This window comes from Scyliorhinus torazame, chromosome 1 (genome assembly GCF_047496885.1).
Source record: "Scyliorhinus torazame isolate Kashiwa2021f chromosome 1, sScyTor2.1, whole genome shotgun sequence".
Taxonomy (NCBI): Eukaryota; Metazoa; Chordata; class Chondrichthyes; order Carcharhiniformes; family Scyliorhinidae; genus Scyliorhinus; species Scyliorhinus torazame.
In genome coordinates, this window is record NC_092707.1 from 76449084 (window position 1) to 76467501 (window position 18418).

The 18418-nt window shown below is 45.1% G+C and overlaps 1 protein-coding gene across 1 annotated transcript in view; it reads right to left on the reverse strand.

Annotated features, from left to right (window-relative positions):
- rfc5 (replication factor C (activator 1) 5) overlaps positions 1 to 18418 on the reverse strand; it is a 66220-nt gene that overhangs the window by 44605 nt on the left and 3197 nt on the right. The window contains exon 2 of the mRNA XM_072496809.1: positions 12901 to 12965. Coding sequence (XP_072352910.1) covers positions 12901 to 12965 — 65 coding nt within the window. The remainder of the gene's footprint in view (positions 1 to 12900; positions 12966 to 18418) is intronic.

Genomic DNA, 18418 nt, shown 5'->3' on the forward strand with positions numbered 1-18418 from the left:
CTGTATGCCTTCTTGACCACTCTATCGACCTGTGTTGCCACCTTCAGGGTACAATGGACCTGAACCCCCAGATCTCTCTGTACATCAATTTTCCCCATTCTTCCATTGACCGTATAGTCCGCTCTTGAATTAGATCTTCCAAAATGCATCATCTCGCATTTGCCTGGATTGAACTACATCTGCCATTTCTCTGCCCAACTCTCCAATCTATCTATATTTTGCTGTATTCTCTGACAGTCCTCCTCGCTATCTGCAACTCCACCAAACTTAGTATCATCTGCAAACTTGCTAATCAGACCACCTATACCTTTGTCCAGATCATTTATGTATATCACAAACAACAGTGGTCCGAGCACGGATCCCTGTGGAACACCACTAGTCACCTTTCTCCATCTTGAGACACTCCCTTCCACCACTACTCTCTGTCTTCTGTTGCCCAGCAAGTTCTTTATCCATCTATCTAGTACACCCTGAACCCCATACGACTTCACTTTTTCCATCAACCTGCCATGGGAAACTTTATCTAACGCCTTACTGAAGTCCATGTATATGACATCTACAGCCCTTCCCTCATCAATTAACTTTGTCACTTCCTCAAAGAATTCTATTAAGTTGGTAAGACATGACCTTCCCTGCACAAAACCATGCTGCCTATCACAGATAAGTCTATTTTCTTCCAAATGTGAATAGATCCTATCCCTCAGTATCTTCTCCAACAGTTTGCCTACCACTGACGTCAAGCTCACAGGTCTAGAATTCCCTGGATTATCCCTGCTGCCCTTCTTAAACAAAGGGACATTAGCAATTCTCCAGTCCTCCGGGACCTCACCCGTGCTCAAGGATGCTGCAAAGATATCTTTTGGAGCCCCAGCTATTTCGTCCCTCAGTAACCTGGGATAGATCCCATCCGGACCTGGGGACTTGTCCACCTTAATGCCTTTTAGAATACCCAAAACTTCCCCCTTCCTTATGCCGACTTGACCTAGAGTATTTAAACATCCATCCCTAGCCTCAACATCCGTCATGTCCCTCTCCTCGGTGAATACCGATGCAAAGTACTCATTAAGAATCTCACCCATTTCCTCTGACTCAATGCATAAATTCCCTCTTTTGTCTTTGAGTGGGCCAATCCTTTCTCTAGTTACCCTCTTGCTCCTTATATACGAATAAAAGGCTTTGGGAGTTTCCTTAACCCTGTTAGCCAAACATATTTCATGACCCTTTTAGCCTTCTTTATTGCGCGTGAAATTTTTTCCTACTTTCCCGATATTCCTCCAAAGCTTCATCAGTTTTAAGTCGCCTAGATCTTATGTATGCTTCCTTTTTCATCTTAGCTAGTCTCACAATTCCACCCGTCATCCATGGTTCCCTAATCTTGCCATTTCTATCCCTCATTTTCACAGGGACATGTCTGTCCTGCACTCTGATCAGCCTTTCCTTAAAAGACTCCCACATTTCAAATGTGGATTTACCCTTAAACAGCTGCTCCCAATCCACATTCCCTAGCTCCTGCCGAATTCTGTTATACTTGGCCTTTCCCCAATTTAGCACTCTTCCTTTAGGACCACTCTCGTCTTTGTCCATGAGTATTCTAAAACTTACGGAATTGTGATCGCTATTCCCAAAGTAATCACCAACTGAAACTTCAACCACCTGGCCGGGATCATTCCCCAATACCAGGTCCAGTATGGCCGCTTCCCAAGTTGGACTATTTACATACTGCTCTAAAAAAACTCTCCTGGATGCTCCTTACAAATTCTGCTCCATCTACGCCTCCAACACTACATGAGTCCCATTCAATGTTGGGGAAGTTAAAATCTCCCATCACGACCACCCTATTGCTCCTGCATTTTTCTATAATCTGTCTACATATTTGTACCTCTACTTCACGCTCGTTTTTGGGAGGCCTGTAGTAAAGTCCCGACAATGTTACTGCGCCCTTCCTATTTCTTAGCTCTACCCATATTGCCTCAGTGCTCGAATCCTTCATCGTGCCCTCCTTAATCACAGCTGTGATATCATCTCTGACCAGTAATCCAACTCTTCCACCCCTTTTACCTCCCTCTCTATCCCTCCTGAAGCATCTCTACCCTGAGATATTTAGTCGCCAGTCTTGCCCTTCCCTCAACCCAGTCTCAGTAATACCAATAACATCATATTCCCAGGTACTAATCCGAGCCCCAAGTTCATCTGCCTTACCTGCTACACTTATCGCATTGAAACAAATGCACCTCAGACCACCTGTCCCTTTGCGTTCATCATCTCTTCCCTGTCTACTCTTCCCCTTAGTCACATTTGAGTTTATTATCTACTACCTTACTGGCTTTAGTTGCTGCCTCTTTACTGACCTCTAACTTCCTAATCTGGTTCCCATCCCCCTGCCACATTAGTTTAAAACCTCCCCAACCGTGTCAGCAAAAGCACCCCCTAGGTCATTGGTTCCAGTCCTGCCCAGGTGTAGACCATCCGATTTGTAATGGTCCCACAGCCCCCAGAACCTGTTCCAATGTCCCAAAAATCTGAACCCCTCCCTCCTGCACCATCTCTCAAGCCACATAATGTTCCGGGTTGATGGATCAATCATTAGTAATTCTCTAGAATTCTTTGGGCACACTTAGCTCCAATCACAGAGGGATTTTAACTGTTTAGTCAAGATCCTATAAGACCTGTGTCCTGTGGTTTATTTGCTGCAAATGGTAAAGGATATTGAGGCATTGTACAGGCTTCATAGTAGGGCAGCCAGGATTGCACCCAATTGTGAAGCACTTAGTTAAGTGCTCTATAAGTTAGTTATTTACTTGGAGAAAGGTAGGTTTTACAGAACTTATTACTGAAATGTTTAAAAACAATGCAGGCCAGTTAGTTGTTATTTGAAATGAATAGGGACTGATGGATATAGGGTCATGTTGGCTCTCTGGTCTTGCCCTTATGCTAACAGGCTCACTATGATATTCACGTACTGTTGGCCTCAAAACCTCTCCAAAAGTATTTCTAAGTCACACCATCGTACCAAAGTACTGGCAGTCTTCTCCTATTAGTGTGACAACCCTATGCAGACCACAGCTTTGCTCCTCTCATGTGTTCCTCGACATGTAAGAAGGGTGAACAAACACCATTAAGCCCAGAAGCCAGCCCATTCCATCAGCAGAGCAGGCTCAGACCGTTATTCACCACCTTGCTCCCTTTTCTCACCGTCTCCTGGAGGGCAGAAAGTTGGAGCCGCTTCAATAGAAACTTGAGAAATTCTTCTCTGATCTGATCATTTCTTTTTGTATAAATTTAGAGTACCCAATTATTTTTTTCCCCGCAATTAAGGGACAATTTAGCTTGGCCAATCCACCTAACCTGCACATCTTTGGATTGTGGGGGTGAAACCCATATAGACACAGGGACAATGTGCAAACTCCACTCAGACAATGACCCAGAGCTGGGATTGAACCCGCGTCCTCAGCACCATAGGCAGCAGTGCAAACCACCACGCCGCCCTATTCCCTGATCATTTCAAGCAAACGTCCAGACTATGATTGTCCATGGTTTACCACAAATCACAACTAATTAGCTATTCTAACTATGAAGTGCTCTTGTGGAAACTCCATACTCACCAGTTTGTTCGAGCGGGCAATAACTCCCTGTTTAAAATATCTAAAATAACCCAACTCTTTGCCAACTGATTTTAAACACAGCCCCTCATCCTTCAAATAACATTTAGCTGGACTTTATGCGGTTATATCACTGTTTTAAATCTTTCAATAACCACTCTTAAGGCTACTCGTCTCCAAACTAAATAACCACAATACTTGGCATAACAAAGAGCTGTACAATTTGGTAGTCTCCAGTGCCCTACACTGCATCATTTAGCATGTGCAGTGAATAAAACTGGACAGAAACAGTCCAAATACAGGTACAAGCATAGGAGAGCCTTAGATAGTCCAAGAATAGTACTCTTCACTTGTGTTGAATGGTCCTATTAATAGATCCCCTGAGGTTTTGCTACAACCTACTCAGGCGGTTTGAGTTGTATTTCTACATTTTCCATGAATTTAAGAATGATTGATTGTATGTAAACCTTCTGCCCGCTAGATCATTATAAAGTCCCAATACAGAGCCCTGTTGAACTCTTATGTAAACAGATAGTTTCCAGTTAACAACCCTCTGCTTTTATGGGTTCAATAAATGTTCCAAGATTAAAATTCCTCAACATCAAATTTCCTCCACCTCCACCCTCCTCCCCACTTCTCCCATTGTGGTATTTTACCAAACAGCTTTTGGTAGTTAAGATATATCTTCAATCACAATAATGGGGTCAAATAATTCACCCACTAATCCATGGGAAACAATCCTGGTCTCAAAGATCTACTGAATACGTAAGCTAGTGGTTCACATATAACCTTCCTGCTTTCACTGAGTACTCTGGAGTAAATTGGTCCTGCAACACCGAGTACATTAATCTTACCATTTCTATAATTATTTCTGATGAAGCAATTTTAGCCACAAACCTTATCATCAATACAGACGGTCACAACACAAACATCAACACAAGCTTAATCTGCTCCATGATGTGCCAACAATCCTGAAGATCAGAAGAACTTAGTCAGAGAGACCAGTTTTTCCTCCTTCGGGTTCATTACTATAAGCCCCATCTTCAGTAAACGGCTGCACACAACAAACCCAAGTTTCATGGGGACGATCTTCACCAAAGATGGCACACATCTGCAGAAACTCAACTCTGCTTACGGCGATCTGCATGGTGTAGATCCAACAATGTTATCTTCAAATAAGAGAAACAACTGCAGCATTTATATATTATTTATTATCAGCTTCTGGCCTCTATTCTAGGTTTTGTCTCCTTTAGCTGCACCACTGGAATCATCATCAACTGCGTTCCAATGGCTCTGTATCCTTCCATATACTCGTTTCCACCAGTTCCAGTCTCTCCAGAAATGTTAGTTTCCTTAGAAACTGGGAAGGCCAGTTTCCTTTCTCAGTTTCCTTTTCCCTCACAACATTTTTATTTTTATAATTTAGAGTACCCAAATTATTTTTTTCCAGTTAAGGGGCAATTTAGCGTGGCCAATCCACCTAGCCTGCATATCTTTGGGTTGTGGGGGCGAAACCCACGCAAACACGGGGAGAATGTGAAAACCCCACACAGACAGTGACCCAGAGCCAGGATCGAACCTGGGACCTCAGCACTGTGAGGCTGCAGGGCTAACCCACTGTGCCACCGTGCTGCCTCAGTTTCCCTTTTCAATTAAAGTCTGTCTCACAAAATACAAGCTTGCCTCATCTTCAACACCCTTTCTTTAAGCTCTGGACAGAGCATTAGCAATTGCATTGTTTTTCCTGGCAAGATGTTAAAATTCTAGGTTGAAGGGCTGCTGCATCAAACTCCAGCAAACAACAAGGACCTCTCCAAAAATGTAAGTGTATTATGATCAGTATAAATTAATGCCTCTCCTTGATTATTCAAAACATATACTTCAAAATGTTGAACAGTCAGTTGTGGCGTATTTTCTTGAGAAAAACTGACCACATCTTCTACACCAGTATCTTTTTAAAAAATATATAAATTTAGAGTACTCAATGTTTTTCCCCCAATCCAAAGATGTGGTTAGGTGGGGTTATGGGGATAAGGCGAGAGTGGGCCTAGGTAAAATTCCCTTTCAGAGGGTCAGTGTAGACTTGATGGGCTGAAGGGCCACATTCTGCACTGTAGGGATTCTATGGTTTTGGAACAGTAAAGTCTACAATCGCTTGAGCTTTAGCTTCTTTGGGAAACACTTGACATCACAACATGACATGTTCCAAATTTGCGACTTTGGTCTGGGCAAATTCACTTTCTTTTGTCTATCAAATCGAGCACATAGGTGTCTCACAGGTTCTTCCCAAGTGTTTCCATAGACAAACAGATTGGATTGGATTTGTTTATTGATACAGGTACTGAGGTACAGTGAAAAGTATTTTTTTTTTCGAGCAGCTCAAACAGTACATGAAAAGAAAAGAAAATACATAATAGGGCAACACAAGGTACACAATATAAATATATAGACACCGGCATTGGGTGAAGCATACAGGAGTGTAGTATTAATCAGGTCAGTCCATAAGAGGTTATTTAGGAGTCTGGTAACAGTGGGGAAGAAGCTGTTTTTGAATCTGTTTGTGCGTGTTCTCAGACTTTTGTATCTCCTGCCCGATGGAAGAAGTTGGAAGAGTGAGTAAGCCGGGTGGGAGGGGGTCTTTGATTATGTTGCCCGCTTTCCCAAGGCAGCGGGAGGTGCAGATAGAGTCAATGGATGGGAGGTAGGTTTGTGTGATGGACTGGGCTGTGTTCACAACTCTTTGAAGTTTCTTGCGGTCTTGGGCCGAGCAGTTGCCATACCAGGCTGAGATGCAGCCAGATAGGATGCTTTCTATGGTGAGAGTGATCAATGATCATTGATACGTGCACTTGGTTTGTCAATCTTTGAAGGGTAGCTGGTGCATTCTTCATTCCAAATGTCATAACCATACATTGGTACTGACGTCTGGGGTTACAAAAGCAGAGGTTTCTCTGGTTTGATTCGTTAACAGGGCTTTCCAATAACTTTTTAGCAAATTAGTCTTGTTAACAAAGTCTGAAATTCCAATTTTACCAATGCAATCCTGAAGTTGGGAAATTAGACATGAATCATTTTTTGTTACAGCATTAACTTGCCTATAATCAATGTAGAATTTTAGTGGTTCATCAGTTTTGGTGGCAGTATAACTGGGGAACCCCAGCTACTTTGATTTGATTCAATGTATCATTGTCCAACAAAATGTACTTTCTGCTTGGGCTGAAGCCAATTTTTTTAGGATTTGAATCAGTAATAGTTTTGTTTTATGGGTGCAGCATTTCCCACATCAACATCATGCACAGCTGAAGAGGTTTGCCTTGGTCCATCTATACATATTGGACACGATTCTCCAGCCTCGTTACGCTCTCGCTCAAACAAAATGAGGCCGGTGAATAGCGGGAGAGTCCAATAACGAGAACTGTGCCAGGCGGCAAACAGTTTGTGATGCAACAGGCCCACTCCCGTAAGTGAAATCGGGATCTCGCCGTTGAGTGGCGAGAAACCAATTATCACCACTTAAGCCCCATTTCCATACAATTAACAAGAGCCACCCCATATCCAATGGCCTCCCGTCATTCAGTGGCCTCCCCAGCACAAACATTTGTGACACAAAATTTGATCCCCGATCAAACTGAACCTCTCTGTGTGACTCATATCTGATGGTAAACTGAATTAACCTTCAATTACGTTTCCAGTATTTTTTCTTAAGGAATCGGGTGAACAAATCCACAATATTTTTAAAATATTGATACCCCTTGTGATCTTGGATAGGGGCCCACACAATCCATCAGAACCTTTCTAAATAGTTCACCAAAGCAGGTCTGGGATCAATGGAGCTGGTTTGATCGATGGCTGGGGTTTCCCAACCAACTGACATGTGTGACATGTCTTGCAAAATTCAACCACACCTTCGAGCAAGCCTAGGCAATAAAGGTGCTTCATTATTTCAGCCCGAGTCTTATTCCTTAATGACTTGCCATTGGAATCTCATCAATTCTTAAAACGTCCGTTGGAAACCAAGAAGGACAACAATTTGATGGATTACTGTCTGCTCCTCATCCATCATAGTATGGGGCCTGACATCAGAGATCCCTGAACACCTTGGGCACTGTCTCCAGGTTCAAGGGACCCATGGGTCACATCCAGGGCCACTTTCATCCAAGTTTTCCCATCCTTGGCAAAAATCACCTCATTTCAGTCCTTCATATTCCTCAGCAGAACCTCAGATAAGAGTTTGAGACTCTGAAGAGGAAGCGAATTGTGGAGGCAGCCCTCGCAGAAGTCCATTCCACTCCTGTAGTTGCTGAAGCTACAGGAATCAATGAACAGTTCAATATCTTGACCCCTGCCAGGATTCCTAGGATTCCTTTAACTAGAAATCCTTTCTTTGACAGATTCAGCACATCATCCTGCCCACCCTCTCTGACTGGCTGGGAAACCCGGAAGCAGGATACTAACGATGTGGCTAAGTAAAAAAGCCATGACAAAGCCTATTTCAATTACAAATGGATTCCAAACCCGCTAATGATTTCCCTGCTGCATACAGGTCAATTAAATCACATTAAAATTAAATTAAATTTAAATGCATAAATTAAAAGTAACTGAGATGGACATGTTGTATAGTTGCTATGTGCAGATTAAAATGCTTTAAGACCAGACCACGTTTCAGTGTTTTACATGGAAGAATGCGCAGCAAAGGGTGTGTTTACACTGTGTGTGTAGAGATAAAGATCAACAACTCTCAACTTGAACAGTGCAGCAACGTGATCACTGTGTTAGATTAACGATGAGAATGCAACAGCTGGGATATTAAACAGAAAACCCTGAAAAGGCTAGCAGTTCCTTACGCAAAGCACGCAACCCTTCCCTCAGTGTCGGGGGACAAAGTGCAAACTCTACAGTCACCCAAGGCTGGAATTGAACCCGAGTCCCTGCGAACCACTGTGCCATCACCCCATTCTTCTAAACTCCAGAGAATATAAACCCATTTTACTTAGCCTCTCATCATAGGAAAACTCCCTCATCCCAGGGGCAATTTAGTGAATCTTCACTGTAGCGTCTCTAATGCTAGAATATACTTTCTTAAATGTGGAGATGAAAACTGCACACAATATTCCAGAGGTGATCTCACCAAAACCATGTACAATTGTCTTTATTCCTGTCTTCCAACTTGTTGCACTAAGGCTAACATGGTATTTGCCTTTCTAATTGCTCGCTGCAACTGCATACTAACATTCTGCGTTCCTTATACAAGCACATCCAGGTTTCACACCTTCCTTTTCTATTCTTATCACCTAATTAAATAATTTCAGCTCCTTACATTATACTCCATCTGCCATCTTGTTACTCACTCACATAATCTGTCCATATCTCTTTGCAGTCTCTCTCTGTCCTCCCCACAGCTTTCCTTTCCCCCATCATCAACAAACTTTGATTAATTACTCTCACAAGTAAAGCTCACAAGTTAACACAAATGCACCGAAGAGCAAGGATTTTTTGATACAATTATGAACCTAATAATATCAGCAGTACCTAACTCCTGTAGACAAATTTAAATGTCTAACCTGGAAAAGATTATCTTTTCATCTCATTTATGAAGAAAACAAATAGGACTAATGACTGATTGCACCAAATTCATGCGCATAGTATCAATTTCCTACTGACCTACTACTTTACAAAAATATATTTAAAAAGATTTAAATAGGTAACAACAGAAATGTAGTTTAACATGACCATTACCGAAAAACAAATTTGAAACCAACAATAAACTGATACTAATGGCCTTTCAAAAAATTCTTACAGAGGGGCTTTAAGTTGATAATTTGGAGCCCAGCAATGAAGTCAAAACACATCTCAAATTTCAACCCGACATCTTGTTTGTGCAGCAGTGGGTCACAGTAATGCGAAGCACAGAGCTGCAGTGGGGGGGGAAAAAAAGCAGAATCCAATCCCTTGCATCATAATCTAGAAATGGAAAATTCTAATTGACCTTTGACAGAATCTTTGGCCGTTCATGCTGGGGAGATCTTACAGTTCCGCTGACAGTGCACCCCTGTTGAGATGCGCGATTGGTGGGGCCAGAAGATCCTACCACTGGCCAGCCACCCTCCACCGCTTCAGAACATGCCGCGGAGGAGGAAGAAAATTCCACTCTTTGGGGGCGATTCTCCAATGTGGAGCCCAAGTGTTCGCGCCGTCGCATTTCACGACAGCGCGAACCGGACCAGGTACGACAGATTCTCGTCCCCAGAGGAGGCCAGCACGGTGCTGGAGCAGTACACGACGCTCCAGCCTCCTTTCGCAGCGCCAAATGGGCGCCGCGCCAACCTGCGCATGCGCAGTTGGGCCGCGCCAACCTGTGCATGTGCGGGGGACTTCTTACGCACGCCGGCCCCAACTCAACATGGGTCGGTGTTCAGGGGCCGGCCGTGCCAGAAAGTAGGCCCTGCTGATTGGTGGGCCCCAAACGCGGGCCAGACCCCATCGGAGGCCCCCCCCCCCGACCATTCCCGCAGCGTTCCCGCCGGCAGCGACCAGGGGTGAACGGCGCCGGCGGGACTCTGTCGTATCGGCACGGCCGCTTGACCCATCTGGGCCGGAGAATCGGCGGCCCCACCGATTCCAGCAACCCGTGGCCGGCGCCATGCCGGCGCCGATTCTCCACACCTCAGAGAATCGCGCGCAGGCGTCGGGGCGCGGTTGCAGCGATTCTCCATCCCGGAGCGGGGCTCGGCGAATCACCCCCTTTATCTTTAAACAACTGGGTACTTATTTCTCCCTCACCCACTCAGATCTTTGCAATTATATTTACAGTGCAGGAGCTGTCTTGTGTGCCTCCTACACAGCTAATTCTCTTAGAAAAGGAATCACACAAACGTGCTCTTAAATCAAATGCACTTTGAAAGGGAAAAGATAAATGACTTTCTGAACAGGTTTTACAACTTCCTAAAACATAATGGGCCGGATTCTCCATCCCAGGATACCCAAAATGCATTCCGATCGGATGGACAATCGGGCATTTGGGGGGGGGGGGGGGGAAATCGGCACATTGCTGGCATCATGAATGAGGTCGACGATGCATGCTGGAGGTGGGACAATGTAAATAAATGCAAATGGTTCTTAAGGACCCATTTGCACCTATTTAGCGGACCCAGTGCCCCAAGCTCCAGCCTCTAGCGATTCTCCGCTCCCCGCAGGCGTGAATCAATTGTGATCTCCAGAAGCTGGCCCTGACATGGTGGACCTGGGCCCACCACGAGGTCCACCACGCCAGGGCCATGCTGATACAGATCATCCAAGGCCACCCCATTCTCCACCACCCCCCCCCCCAACAATTCACTGCCTGCCCAAGCCCCCTCTCTCAAACCCCCACCCAAAGGGACTCCTGTAACGGGGGACCCACCACCCCACAGGGACACCTGTTACAGGGGGAGATCCTCCCAGGGACCCCTATAATAGGGGTGCTCCCCGCCTAAAGGAGCACCCCTCCATACACAGACCCCCCCCCTCACAGAAAAGGGGCCACTGTCTGGAAGCTAGAGGGAACATGAATGGATCAAAGCTGCAGGTGTTTTTTATGAGCCGTCAATCACAGACCACTACCTGAATGCTATGAATGGCCTGCAGATAATGGATCTGTGGGAACCAGACACAAGCACACAGCTGCTCTCCTTCGAGGAATGGACACTTGGAGCTGCAAGGTAAGAAACTTCCAGACAGGGTCCCTTTTCTAGGCAAGGGGGGGGGGATGGGAAAATCTTTCTGGGCGGGATTGTCTGCATGTGGAGGGGGTTCCTTTAGGCAGGGGTCCCTGTGGGTGGCCCCATTATTACAGGGATCCTTCTGGTGAGTCCCCCTATATTAGGAGTCCCTGTGAGGGGGTCCGCCTATTAGAGGGTTCCCTGTGGTTGGGCAGTATTAGAGGTGCCCCTGTGGGGGAGGGGGTCCCTCTATTAGAGGGGTCCCTGTTGTAGGAGTGCCCCCCTACGAGGGTCCCTGTGGGGGGAGGGGGCATTTAGAGGGGTCGGTCCCCCTATCGGAGTCCTTGGGTTGGGAGAATTCCACCCAAGATAATTAAACTGCATCTTCACTATCTTTTCATTTACAGACTAACAGTTGGCTCATCTCTCAGCCAGTTCTGTGCACCCCCCCCCCCCAATTAACATTTCAGACCCCACTGGATTGTCCTACCAAAACCACAACCAAAAATCAGCATCAAAAGACACAGGAGGATTTTTGGCATAAGTAGAACTTTAAAATAATGAGCTTATAATATGTCACACAAAACATGGTGTCACCTAGAGAGGGTTGTACTCAAAGTCTTGACATTACTCCTTTGGATTAGAATATTTTGATCAATTCATGAAGTTTGTTAGTGTATGATTTTACCTTTAGTTCTAAGCTGAAAAAATTCAAAGCAAGAAATATTTATTTTTATAAAGTGTATGGCACTAATATTTTAGTGAAGCACATCAATCTTCAGTGATAAAGAGGGTTAATGGATGCAGAGACAATATTTACTGTCAATATTTTTCGAGACGCTTTATTCCTTGGACATTACTGTAGTAAATAGACAATTCAAAGCAGTGCAAAAAAAAGTATAGGTACAAGATGTCCAAGAAACATACCAATTTCAGTTATTATATTTTGTACTATATTTCATATTGGAGCTTATGGAATACAGCCTCTTTGATCTCTCACTGTCAGATGAAGAAGAATTCACATGTCACCAGCTTATTGTAAAGCACAGTCATGGATCATAAATACCTGCAGTATCAACACATTTAAAAAGCACTATATAGAATTGCTACATTTCTTGAACACTTTGCAGGGAAACTATACATACTTTCATAGCAAAAGTTTTCAGGTTGCACAATGTGATACATTGAAGGTTAATCCCCAATACAAAAGTACAATTGAATCAGATTTTGCTACAAATATGCTGTTAAATTGTTACTCAAATGTTAATGCTTAAACTTAAGATGTTCCTCCACACATACCTACAGCAATGCAATATCCTAATCATATAAATATTTACTTGTTGCAGATAATTTTCTTGTCTTAGAAACATATTGGGTAACTTCAATAGCAAAATACTGCAGATGCAAAAATCAGAAAATGCTGGAAATACTCATCTGTGAAGAGGGGAGTATTCAGCAGAGTTCTGATGAAAGATTTACTGTTTGTCTCTACAGATGTTGCCTGACCAGCTGAGCAATTTCAGCATTTTCTGTTTTTTATTATAGGTAATTTCAATCTTTAGTTGACAGCAAGCTTATGCCTTATGTCAATGACAACAACTCACTTGTATTGAGGATGTCCTGATGGGAAATAAGATCATCCAGAGTCTGGGGACGATACTTTTCCACCCTGGAATAAAAGTATTGAATTTAAGGTAGATAAAATCAATTTCATGATTCTAAATCACCAGGACAAGGATGCACGGAAGACCTACTATCTGATAAACAGATGTATGATATACACCAATACATATACATGCAAAGTTCCACAATATTAAAACAGCTGAAAAGACATTTCAACACAAAGAGAGTAATGATCAGGAATTTTTGTTCGGGATTGCGACCAATCGGTACCACTTCCAAGTCCTGACCACACACAGAGGGAGGAAGCAATCAATATTCCTGTAGGTTGGCCATAATGTTCCGGAGGTAGGTTCGACGACCGATTTGGTATGGCAGCTAGTGGAGGCGGAGAGCTCAGGCCCAATTTAAAGAGACAATGGCAGTCAGTATTGTGGCAGCCGTCTTGCAATGGTAGGTAGAAGGGAGGAGAGTTAGAGACTAGGTAACTGTGACAGGACTGCCCCATGGCTTAGTGACGCCTCCCTTTAGGTGCAGCACAACACACAGATGATAGGCCTGCAGGTGTGCAGTCACCAGGACACAGACTAGCTGAGTAGACGAAGGATGTGGATGCTTCTGAACATGGGTAATTACTGACCTGTCAGCAATGAAATCCCGAGCGCTACAAAGGAGCTGGCAGCACTGATAAATATAGCATCTCATTTACATTAACTATTGGAATTGGGGAGAGAGGCCAGCAATGCCTAATCTCTCTCCATTTTTCTTGCAGAAAATGGCACACAATGCTAGGGAGAGGGATCGGACACGTGGAGGAGTCAGGCTCAACTGGACACAAGCACAACATTGAGAATCACATACAAAGCAGCTCTGCTGTGACCGCAGCATGAGATATGTGGCCACATGCCTGAATTCCCAAAGATAGTCAAGCAAGAGCACAATGCGGTCGGAGATTACCAGGGAGAGGCCTGCAGAGAGCCTCGAGGCGGCAGTCAGGCATCTATCAGTGCTGGTCCACACAAATGTGGACCAGGCGGAACGGCACCCGGGAGGAGGGGGGGGGGGGGGGTGCTCCCGGGCCATCTGAAACCCCTGGTTGGTCAGGGTAAGTGCATGGTGGCTCCTTGGCCCTTCCCCTGGAACACAGGCACCTTGGCACTGCCCAGATGCCACCTTGGCACTGCCAAGCCAGAAGGAGCACTGCCTGGGTGCCAGTGCAAGTGTGCCCAAGTCCCAGAATGGCACTGCCAAGGGCCAGGAAGAGAGAGAGTGCTGTAAGGGGGGACTCCCAGGGACCAATAGCAGGGTTTCCTCACATGGGGTGGGGGGTATGGGTAATGTCCACGTGTGTAGGAGGTTCCTTTCAAAATGGAGGCCTGATCTCAGAGGTCAGCTCCCTAGTGCTAAACCAGTGAGAAACTCTCTAGAGCCCCAAAAAGTGACTAAGTGTCATTGAATAGCAGTGGGGAACTCGCCTGAAAAACCCACCACAAATTTACTTCGAAATTTTTGGGGAGAATCGCGCCCAGTGTGGAGCCCTGGGCTAAGAACGAAGGAATCTATTCAACCCACGTGCATCATCATGGCTTGGGGTTTGAACAGTGGAGCTTCTCCATCGAGAGAGAGTGGCAACACTTATGGAGAACCACATGCAGCAGTACTCAAGTAGGAGCAGGAACTGTACATTTGTCAGTAGCTCTAGTGGTGCAAAGGCGCATTGTGTGGATCCACTGGTGGCCCAGTTGCGGATTCCCTCGAGTGATCCAGAGCACCAAATGGCTTAGGCACTCACTGATGAGGAGGATAATGCCACTCCTTATGGAGCAGTCTCCTTGGCCCCTCTGAGCAAAGGCCCTGTGACGGAGGTCGCGCCTGCATTGACACCGATGCAGTAGCCTTTGGACGTGCTCCCACTGGCACCACCAAAATCAGGATGACTGTCCTGCGGATCTGAGCCGCAAGCAGCCACATATGAGCAGGGTGCCTCCAGCTCATCGCAGGTTACAAAGGGAAAGCACCACATAGTGGCCAGGAGTGATTAGGTGGCTTTTATTTGTGATTGTCTAAACTGTTATTTTGAATTCCTCCTTCTGCACCGTAACAACTCTGTAATTATATTCAGAGATATTGAACCATGATCACAGATGAGTGAGCGTCCATTCTTCAATGGTAAAACCAGAAAAGAGGGAAGGGAAGAGCAATCCTAAAATATTACTTTGGCCATGGGCTGTGTTGAGTACAAATGTTTTTAGAACAAAGAACAAAGAAATGTACAGCACAGGAACAGGCCCTTCGGCCCTCCAAGCCCGTGCCGACCATACTGCCCGACTAAACTACAATCTTCTACACTTCCTGGGTCCGTATCCTTCTATTCCCATCCTATTCATATATTTGTCAAGGTGCCCCTTAAATGTCCCTATCGTCCCTGCTTCCACTACCTCCTCCGGTAGTGAGTTCCAGGCACCCACTACCCTCTGCGTAAAAAACTTGCCTCGTACATCTACTCTAAACTTTGCCCCTCTCACCTTAAACCTATGCCCCCTAGTAATTGACCCCTCTACCCTGGGGAAAAGCCTCTGACTATCCACTCTGTCTATGCCCCTCATAATTTTGTATACCTCTATCAGGTCGCCCCTCAACCTCCTTCGTTCCAGTGAGAACAAACCGAGTTTATTCAATACAAACCGAGTTTATTTAAAATATTTATTACAGCTAGGTCAGACATGTTTTCTAGTTTTCCACTAGCATCGAGCAAACTAGCCACATAAGTGATGCTAGTTTTGTACAAAACACTTGCTAGGCTAAAGTTTGTGCATTGCTTGCAATTCTGGCTACTCCATTAAATGAAGGAAATTGAGACATTGAATGTGTGCAGTGACGATTCATGTATGACATACGATAAATATACAATGTAAATAGATAGACATCGGGTGAAGCATACAGAGTATAGTGCGACACAGTAGAGAAAATGCATGGAGAGATCAGTTCAGTCCATAAACGAGGGTCACTCAGGGGTCTGGTTACAGCGGGGAAGCTGTTTTTGAATCTTTTAATGCGTGTTCTCAGACTTATGAATCTTCTGCCCGATGGAAAAGGTCGGAAGAAAGAATAACCCAGGTGGGAGGGTTCATTGATTATGCTGTCCACTATCCCAAGGCAGAGGGTAGTGTAGACAGAGTCAATGGATAGGATGCGGGTTCACGTGATGGATTGGGCTGTGTTCACAACTCTGTAGTTTCTTACGGTCTTGGACTAAGCAGTTGCCACACCCAGCTGTGATGCAGCCAGATAGGATGCTCTCTATAGTGCACCTGTGAAAATTGGTAAGAGTCAAGCCAAATTTTAGTTTCCTGAGGAAGTATAGGTGCTGTTGTGCTTTCTTGGTCACCGCAGCGACATGGGTAGACCAGGAGATTGTTGGTGATGTTTACACCATGGAATTTGAAGCTGTCACCCATCTTCACCTCAGTACCATTGATGAAGATAGGGGCGTGTACGACATTTCACTTCCTGAAGTCGATGACCAGCTCCTTAGTTTTGCTGTCACTGAGGGAAGAGATTGTGGTCATTGCACCATGCCACTAGGTTCTCTATTTCCATCCTGCACTTTAACTCATCGTTATTTGAGATCCGACCCACTACAGTCATGTCACCAGAAAACTTGTACATGGAGTTGGAGCCGAATTTTGCCACACAGTTATGTGTGTAGAAGGAGTATAGTATAGGGCCAAGTAATTAGATTTGCAGGGCATTGGTATTGAGGACTATCGTGGAGGAATTGTTGTTTATCCTTACGGATTGTGATCGCTGGGTCAGAAAGTGGAGGATTCCATTTCAGAGGAAGGAACCAAGTTCTAGGCTTTTGAGTTTGGATACGAGTTTGGCTGGGATTATGGTGTTGAAGGCAGAGCTGTAGTCAATGAATAGGAGTCCTTGTGTCAAGATGTTCCAGGGATGAGTGTAGGGCCAGGGAGATAGTGTCTGCTGTGGACCGGTTGTGGCGGTATGGCCAGGAGATAGTGTCTGCTGTGGACCGGTTGTGGCAGTATGCAGATTGCAGTGGACCAAGGCATTCTGGGAGTATGGCGTTGATTTGTCTTGTGATCAACCTCTCGAAGCACTTCATAATAACAGATGTCAGGGCCACCGGAATGTAGTTGTCGAGGCACATTTCCTAGTGTGATAGTGGTCTTCTTGAAGCAGGGAGGAATCTCGGAAAAGAATAGGGAGAGGTTGAAGATGTATACAAACACACCCACAAGTTGGTTCACACAGGATGCACGACCATGGACTCCGTCAGGATACGTTGCTTTCTGTGGGCTCACTTTCAAGAAGGCGGATCTGACTTGAGTCTGTGATGGTAGGTATGGGTGTGCCCGAGGCTGTTGGGGCAGTTGACAATGGTTTGTTGGCTTCCTGCTCGAAACGAGCAAAGAATGCATCGAGTTCATCGGAGAGGGGTGCTTTGTTGTCAGTGATTCTACTCAGCTTTGCGTTGTAGCTCTTTATATTGCTTAAGCCTTGCCACAATCAACGAGAGTCCATGTTGTTAGTCTGGAACTCTACTTAGTCTTAGAGAGTGGGGATAAATGGGTGTTTCTCTGGTTGGCAACCTGTAACTAGTGGGGTCGCTCAAGGATCAGTGTTGGGCCCCCAGTTGTTCACAATTTACATAGACAATTTGGAGTTGGGAACCAAGTGCAATGTGGCAAAGTTTGCAGACGACACTAAGATGAGTGGTAAAGCAAAAAGTGCAGAGGATACCGGAAGTCTGCAGAAGGATTTGGATAGGTTAGGTGAATGGGCTAGGGTCTGGCAGATGGAATTCAATGTTGCCAAGTGTGAGGCTATCCATTTTGGGAGGAACAACAGCAGAATGGATTATTATTTAAACGGTAAGATGTTAAAACATGCTGCTGTGCAGAGGGACCTGGGTGTGCTGGTGCATGAGTCGCAAAAAGTTGGTGTGCAGGTGCAACAGGTGATTAAGAAGGCTAATCAAGTTTTGTCTTTCGTTGCTAGAGGGATGCAGTTCAAGACTAAGGAGGTTATGCTGCAATTGTATAGGGTGTTGGTGAGGCCGCATCTGGAGTATTGTGTTCAGTTTTGGTCTCCTTACCTGAGGAAGGACATATTGGCACTGGAGGGAGTGCAGAGGAGATTCACTAGGTTGATCCCAGAGTTGAGGGGATTAGATTATGACGAGAGGTTGAGTAGACTGGAACTGTACTCATTGGAGTTTAGAAGGATGCGGGGGGATCTTATTGAAACATATAAAATTATGAAGGGAATAGATAGGATAGATGCGGGCAGGTTGTTTCCACTGGTCGGGGAAAGCAGAACTAGGGGGCATAGCCTCAAAATAAGGGGAAGTAGATTTAGGACGGAGTGTAGGAGGAACTTCTTCACCCAAAGGGTTGTGAATCTCTGGAATTCCTTGCCCAGTGAAGCAGATGAGGCTCCTTCTTTAAACGTCTTTAAGAAAAAGATAGATACCTTTCT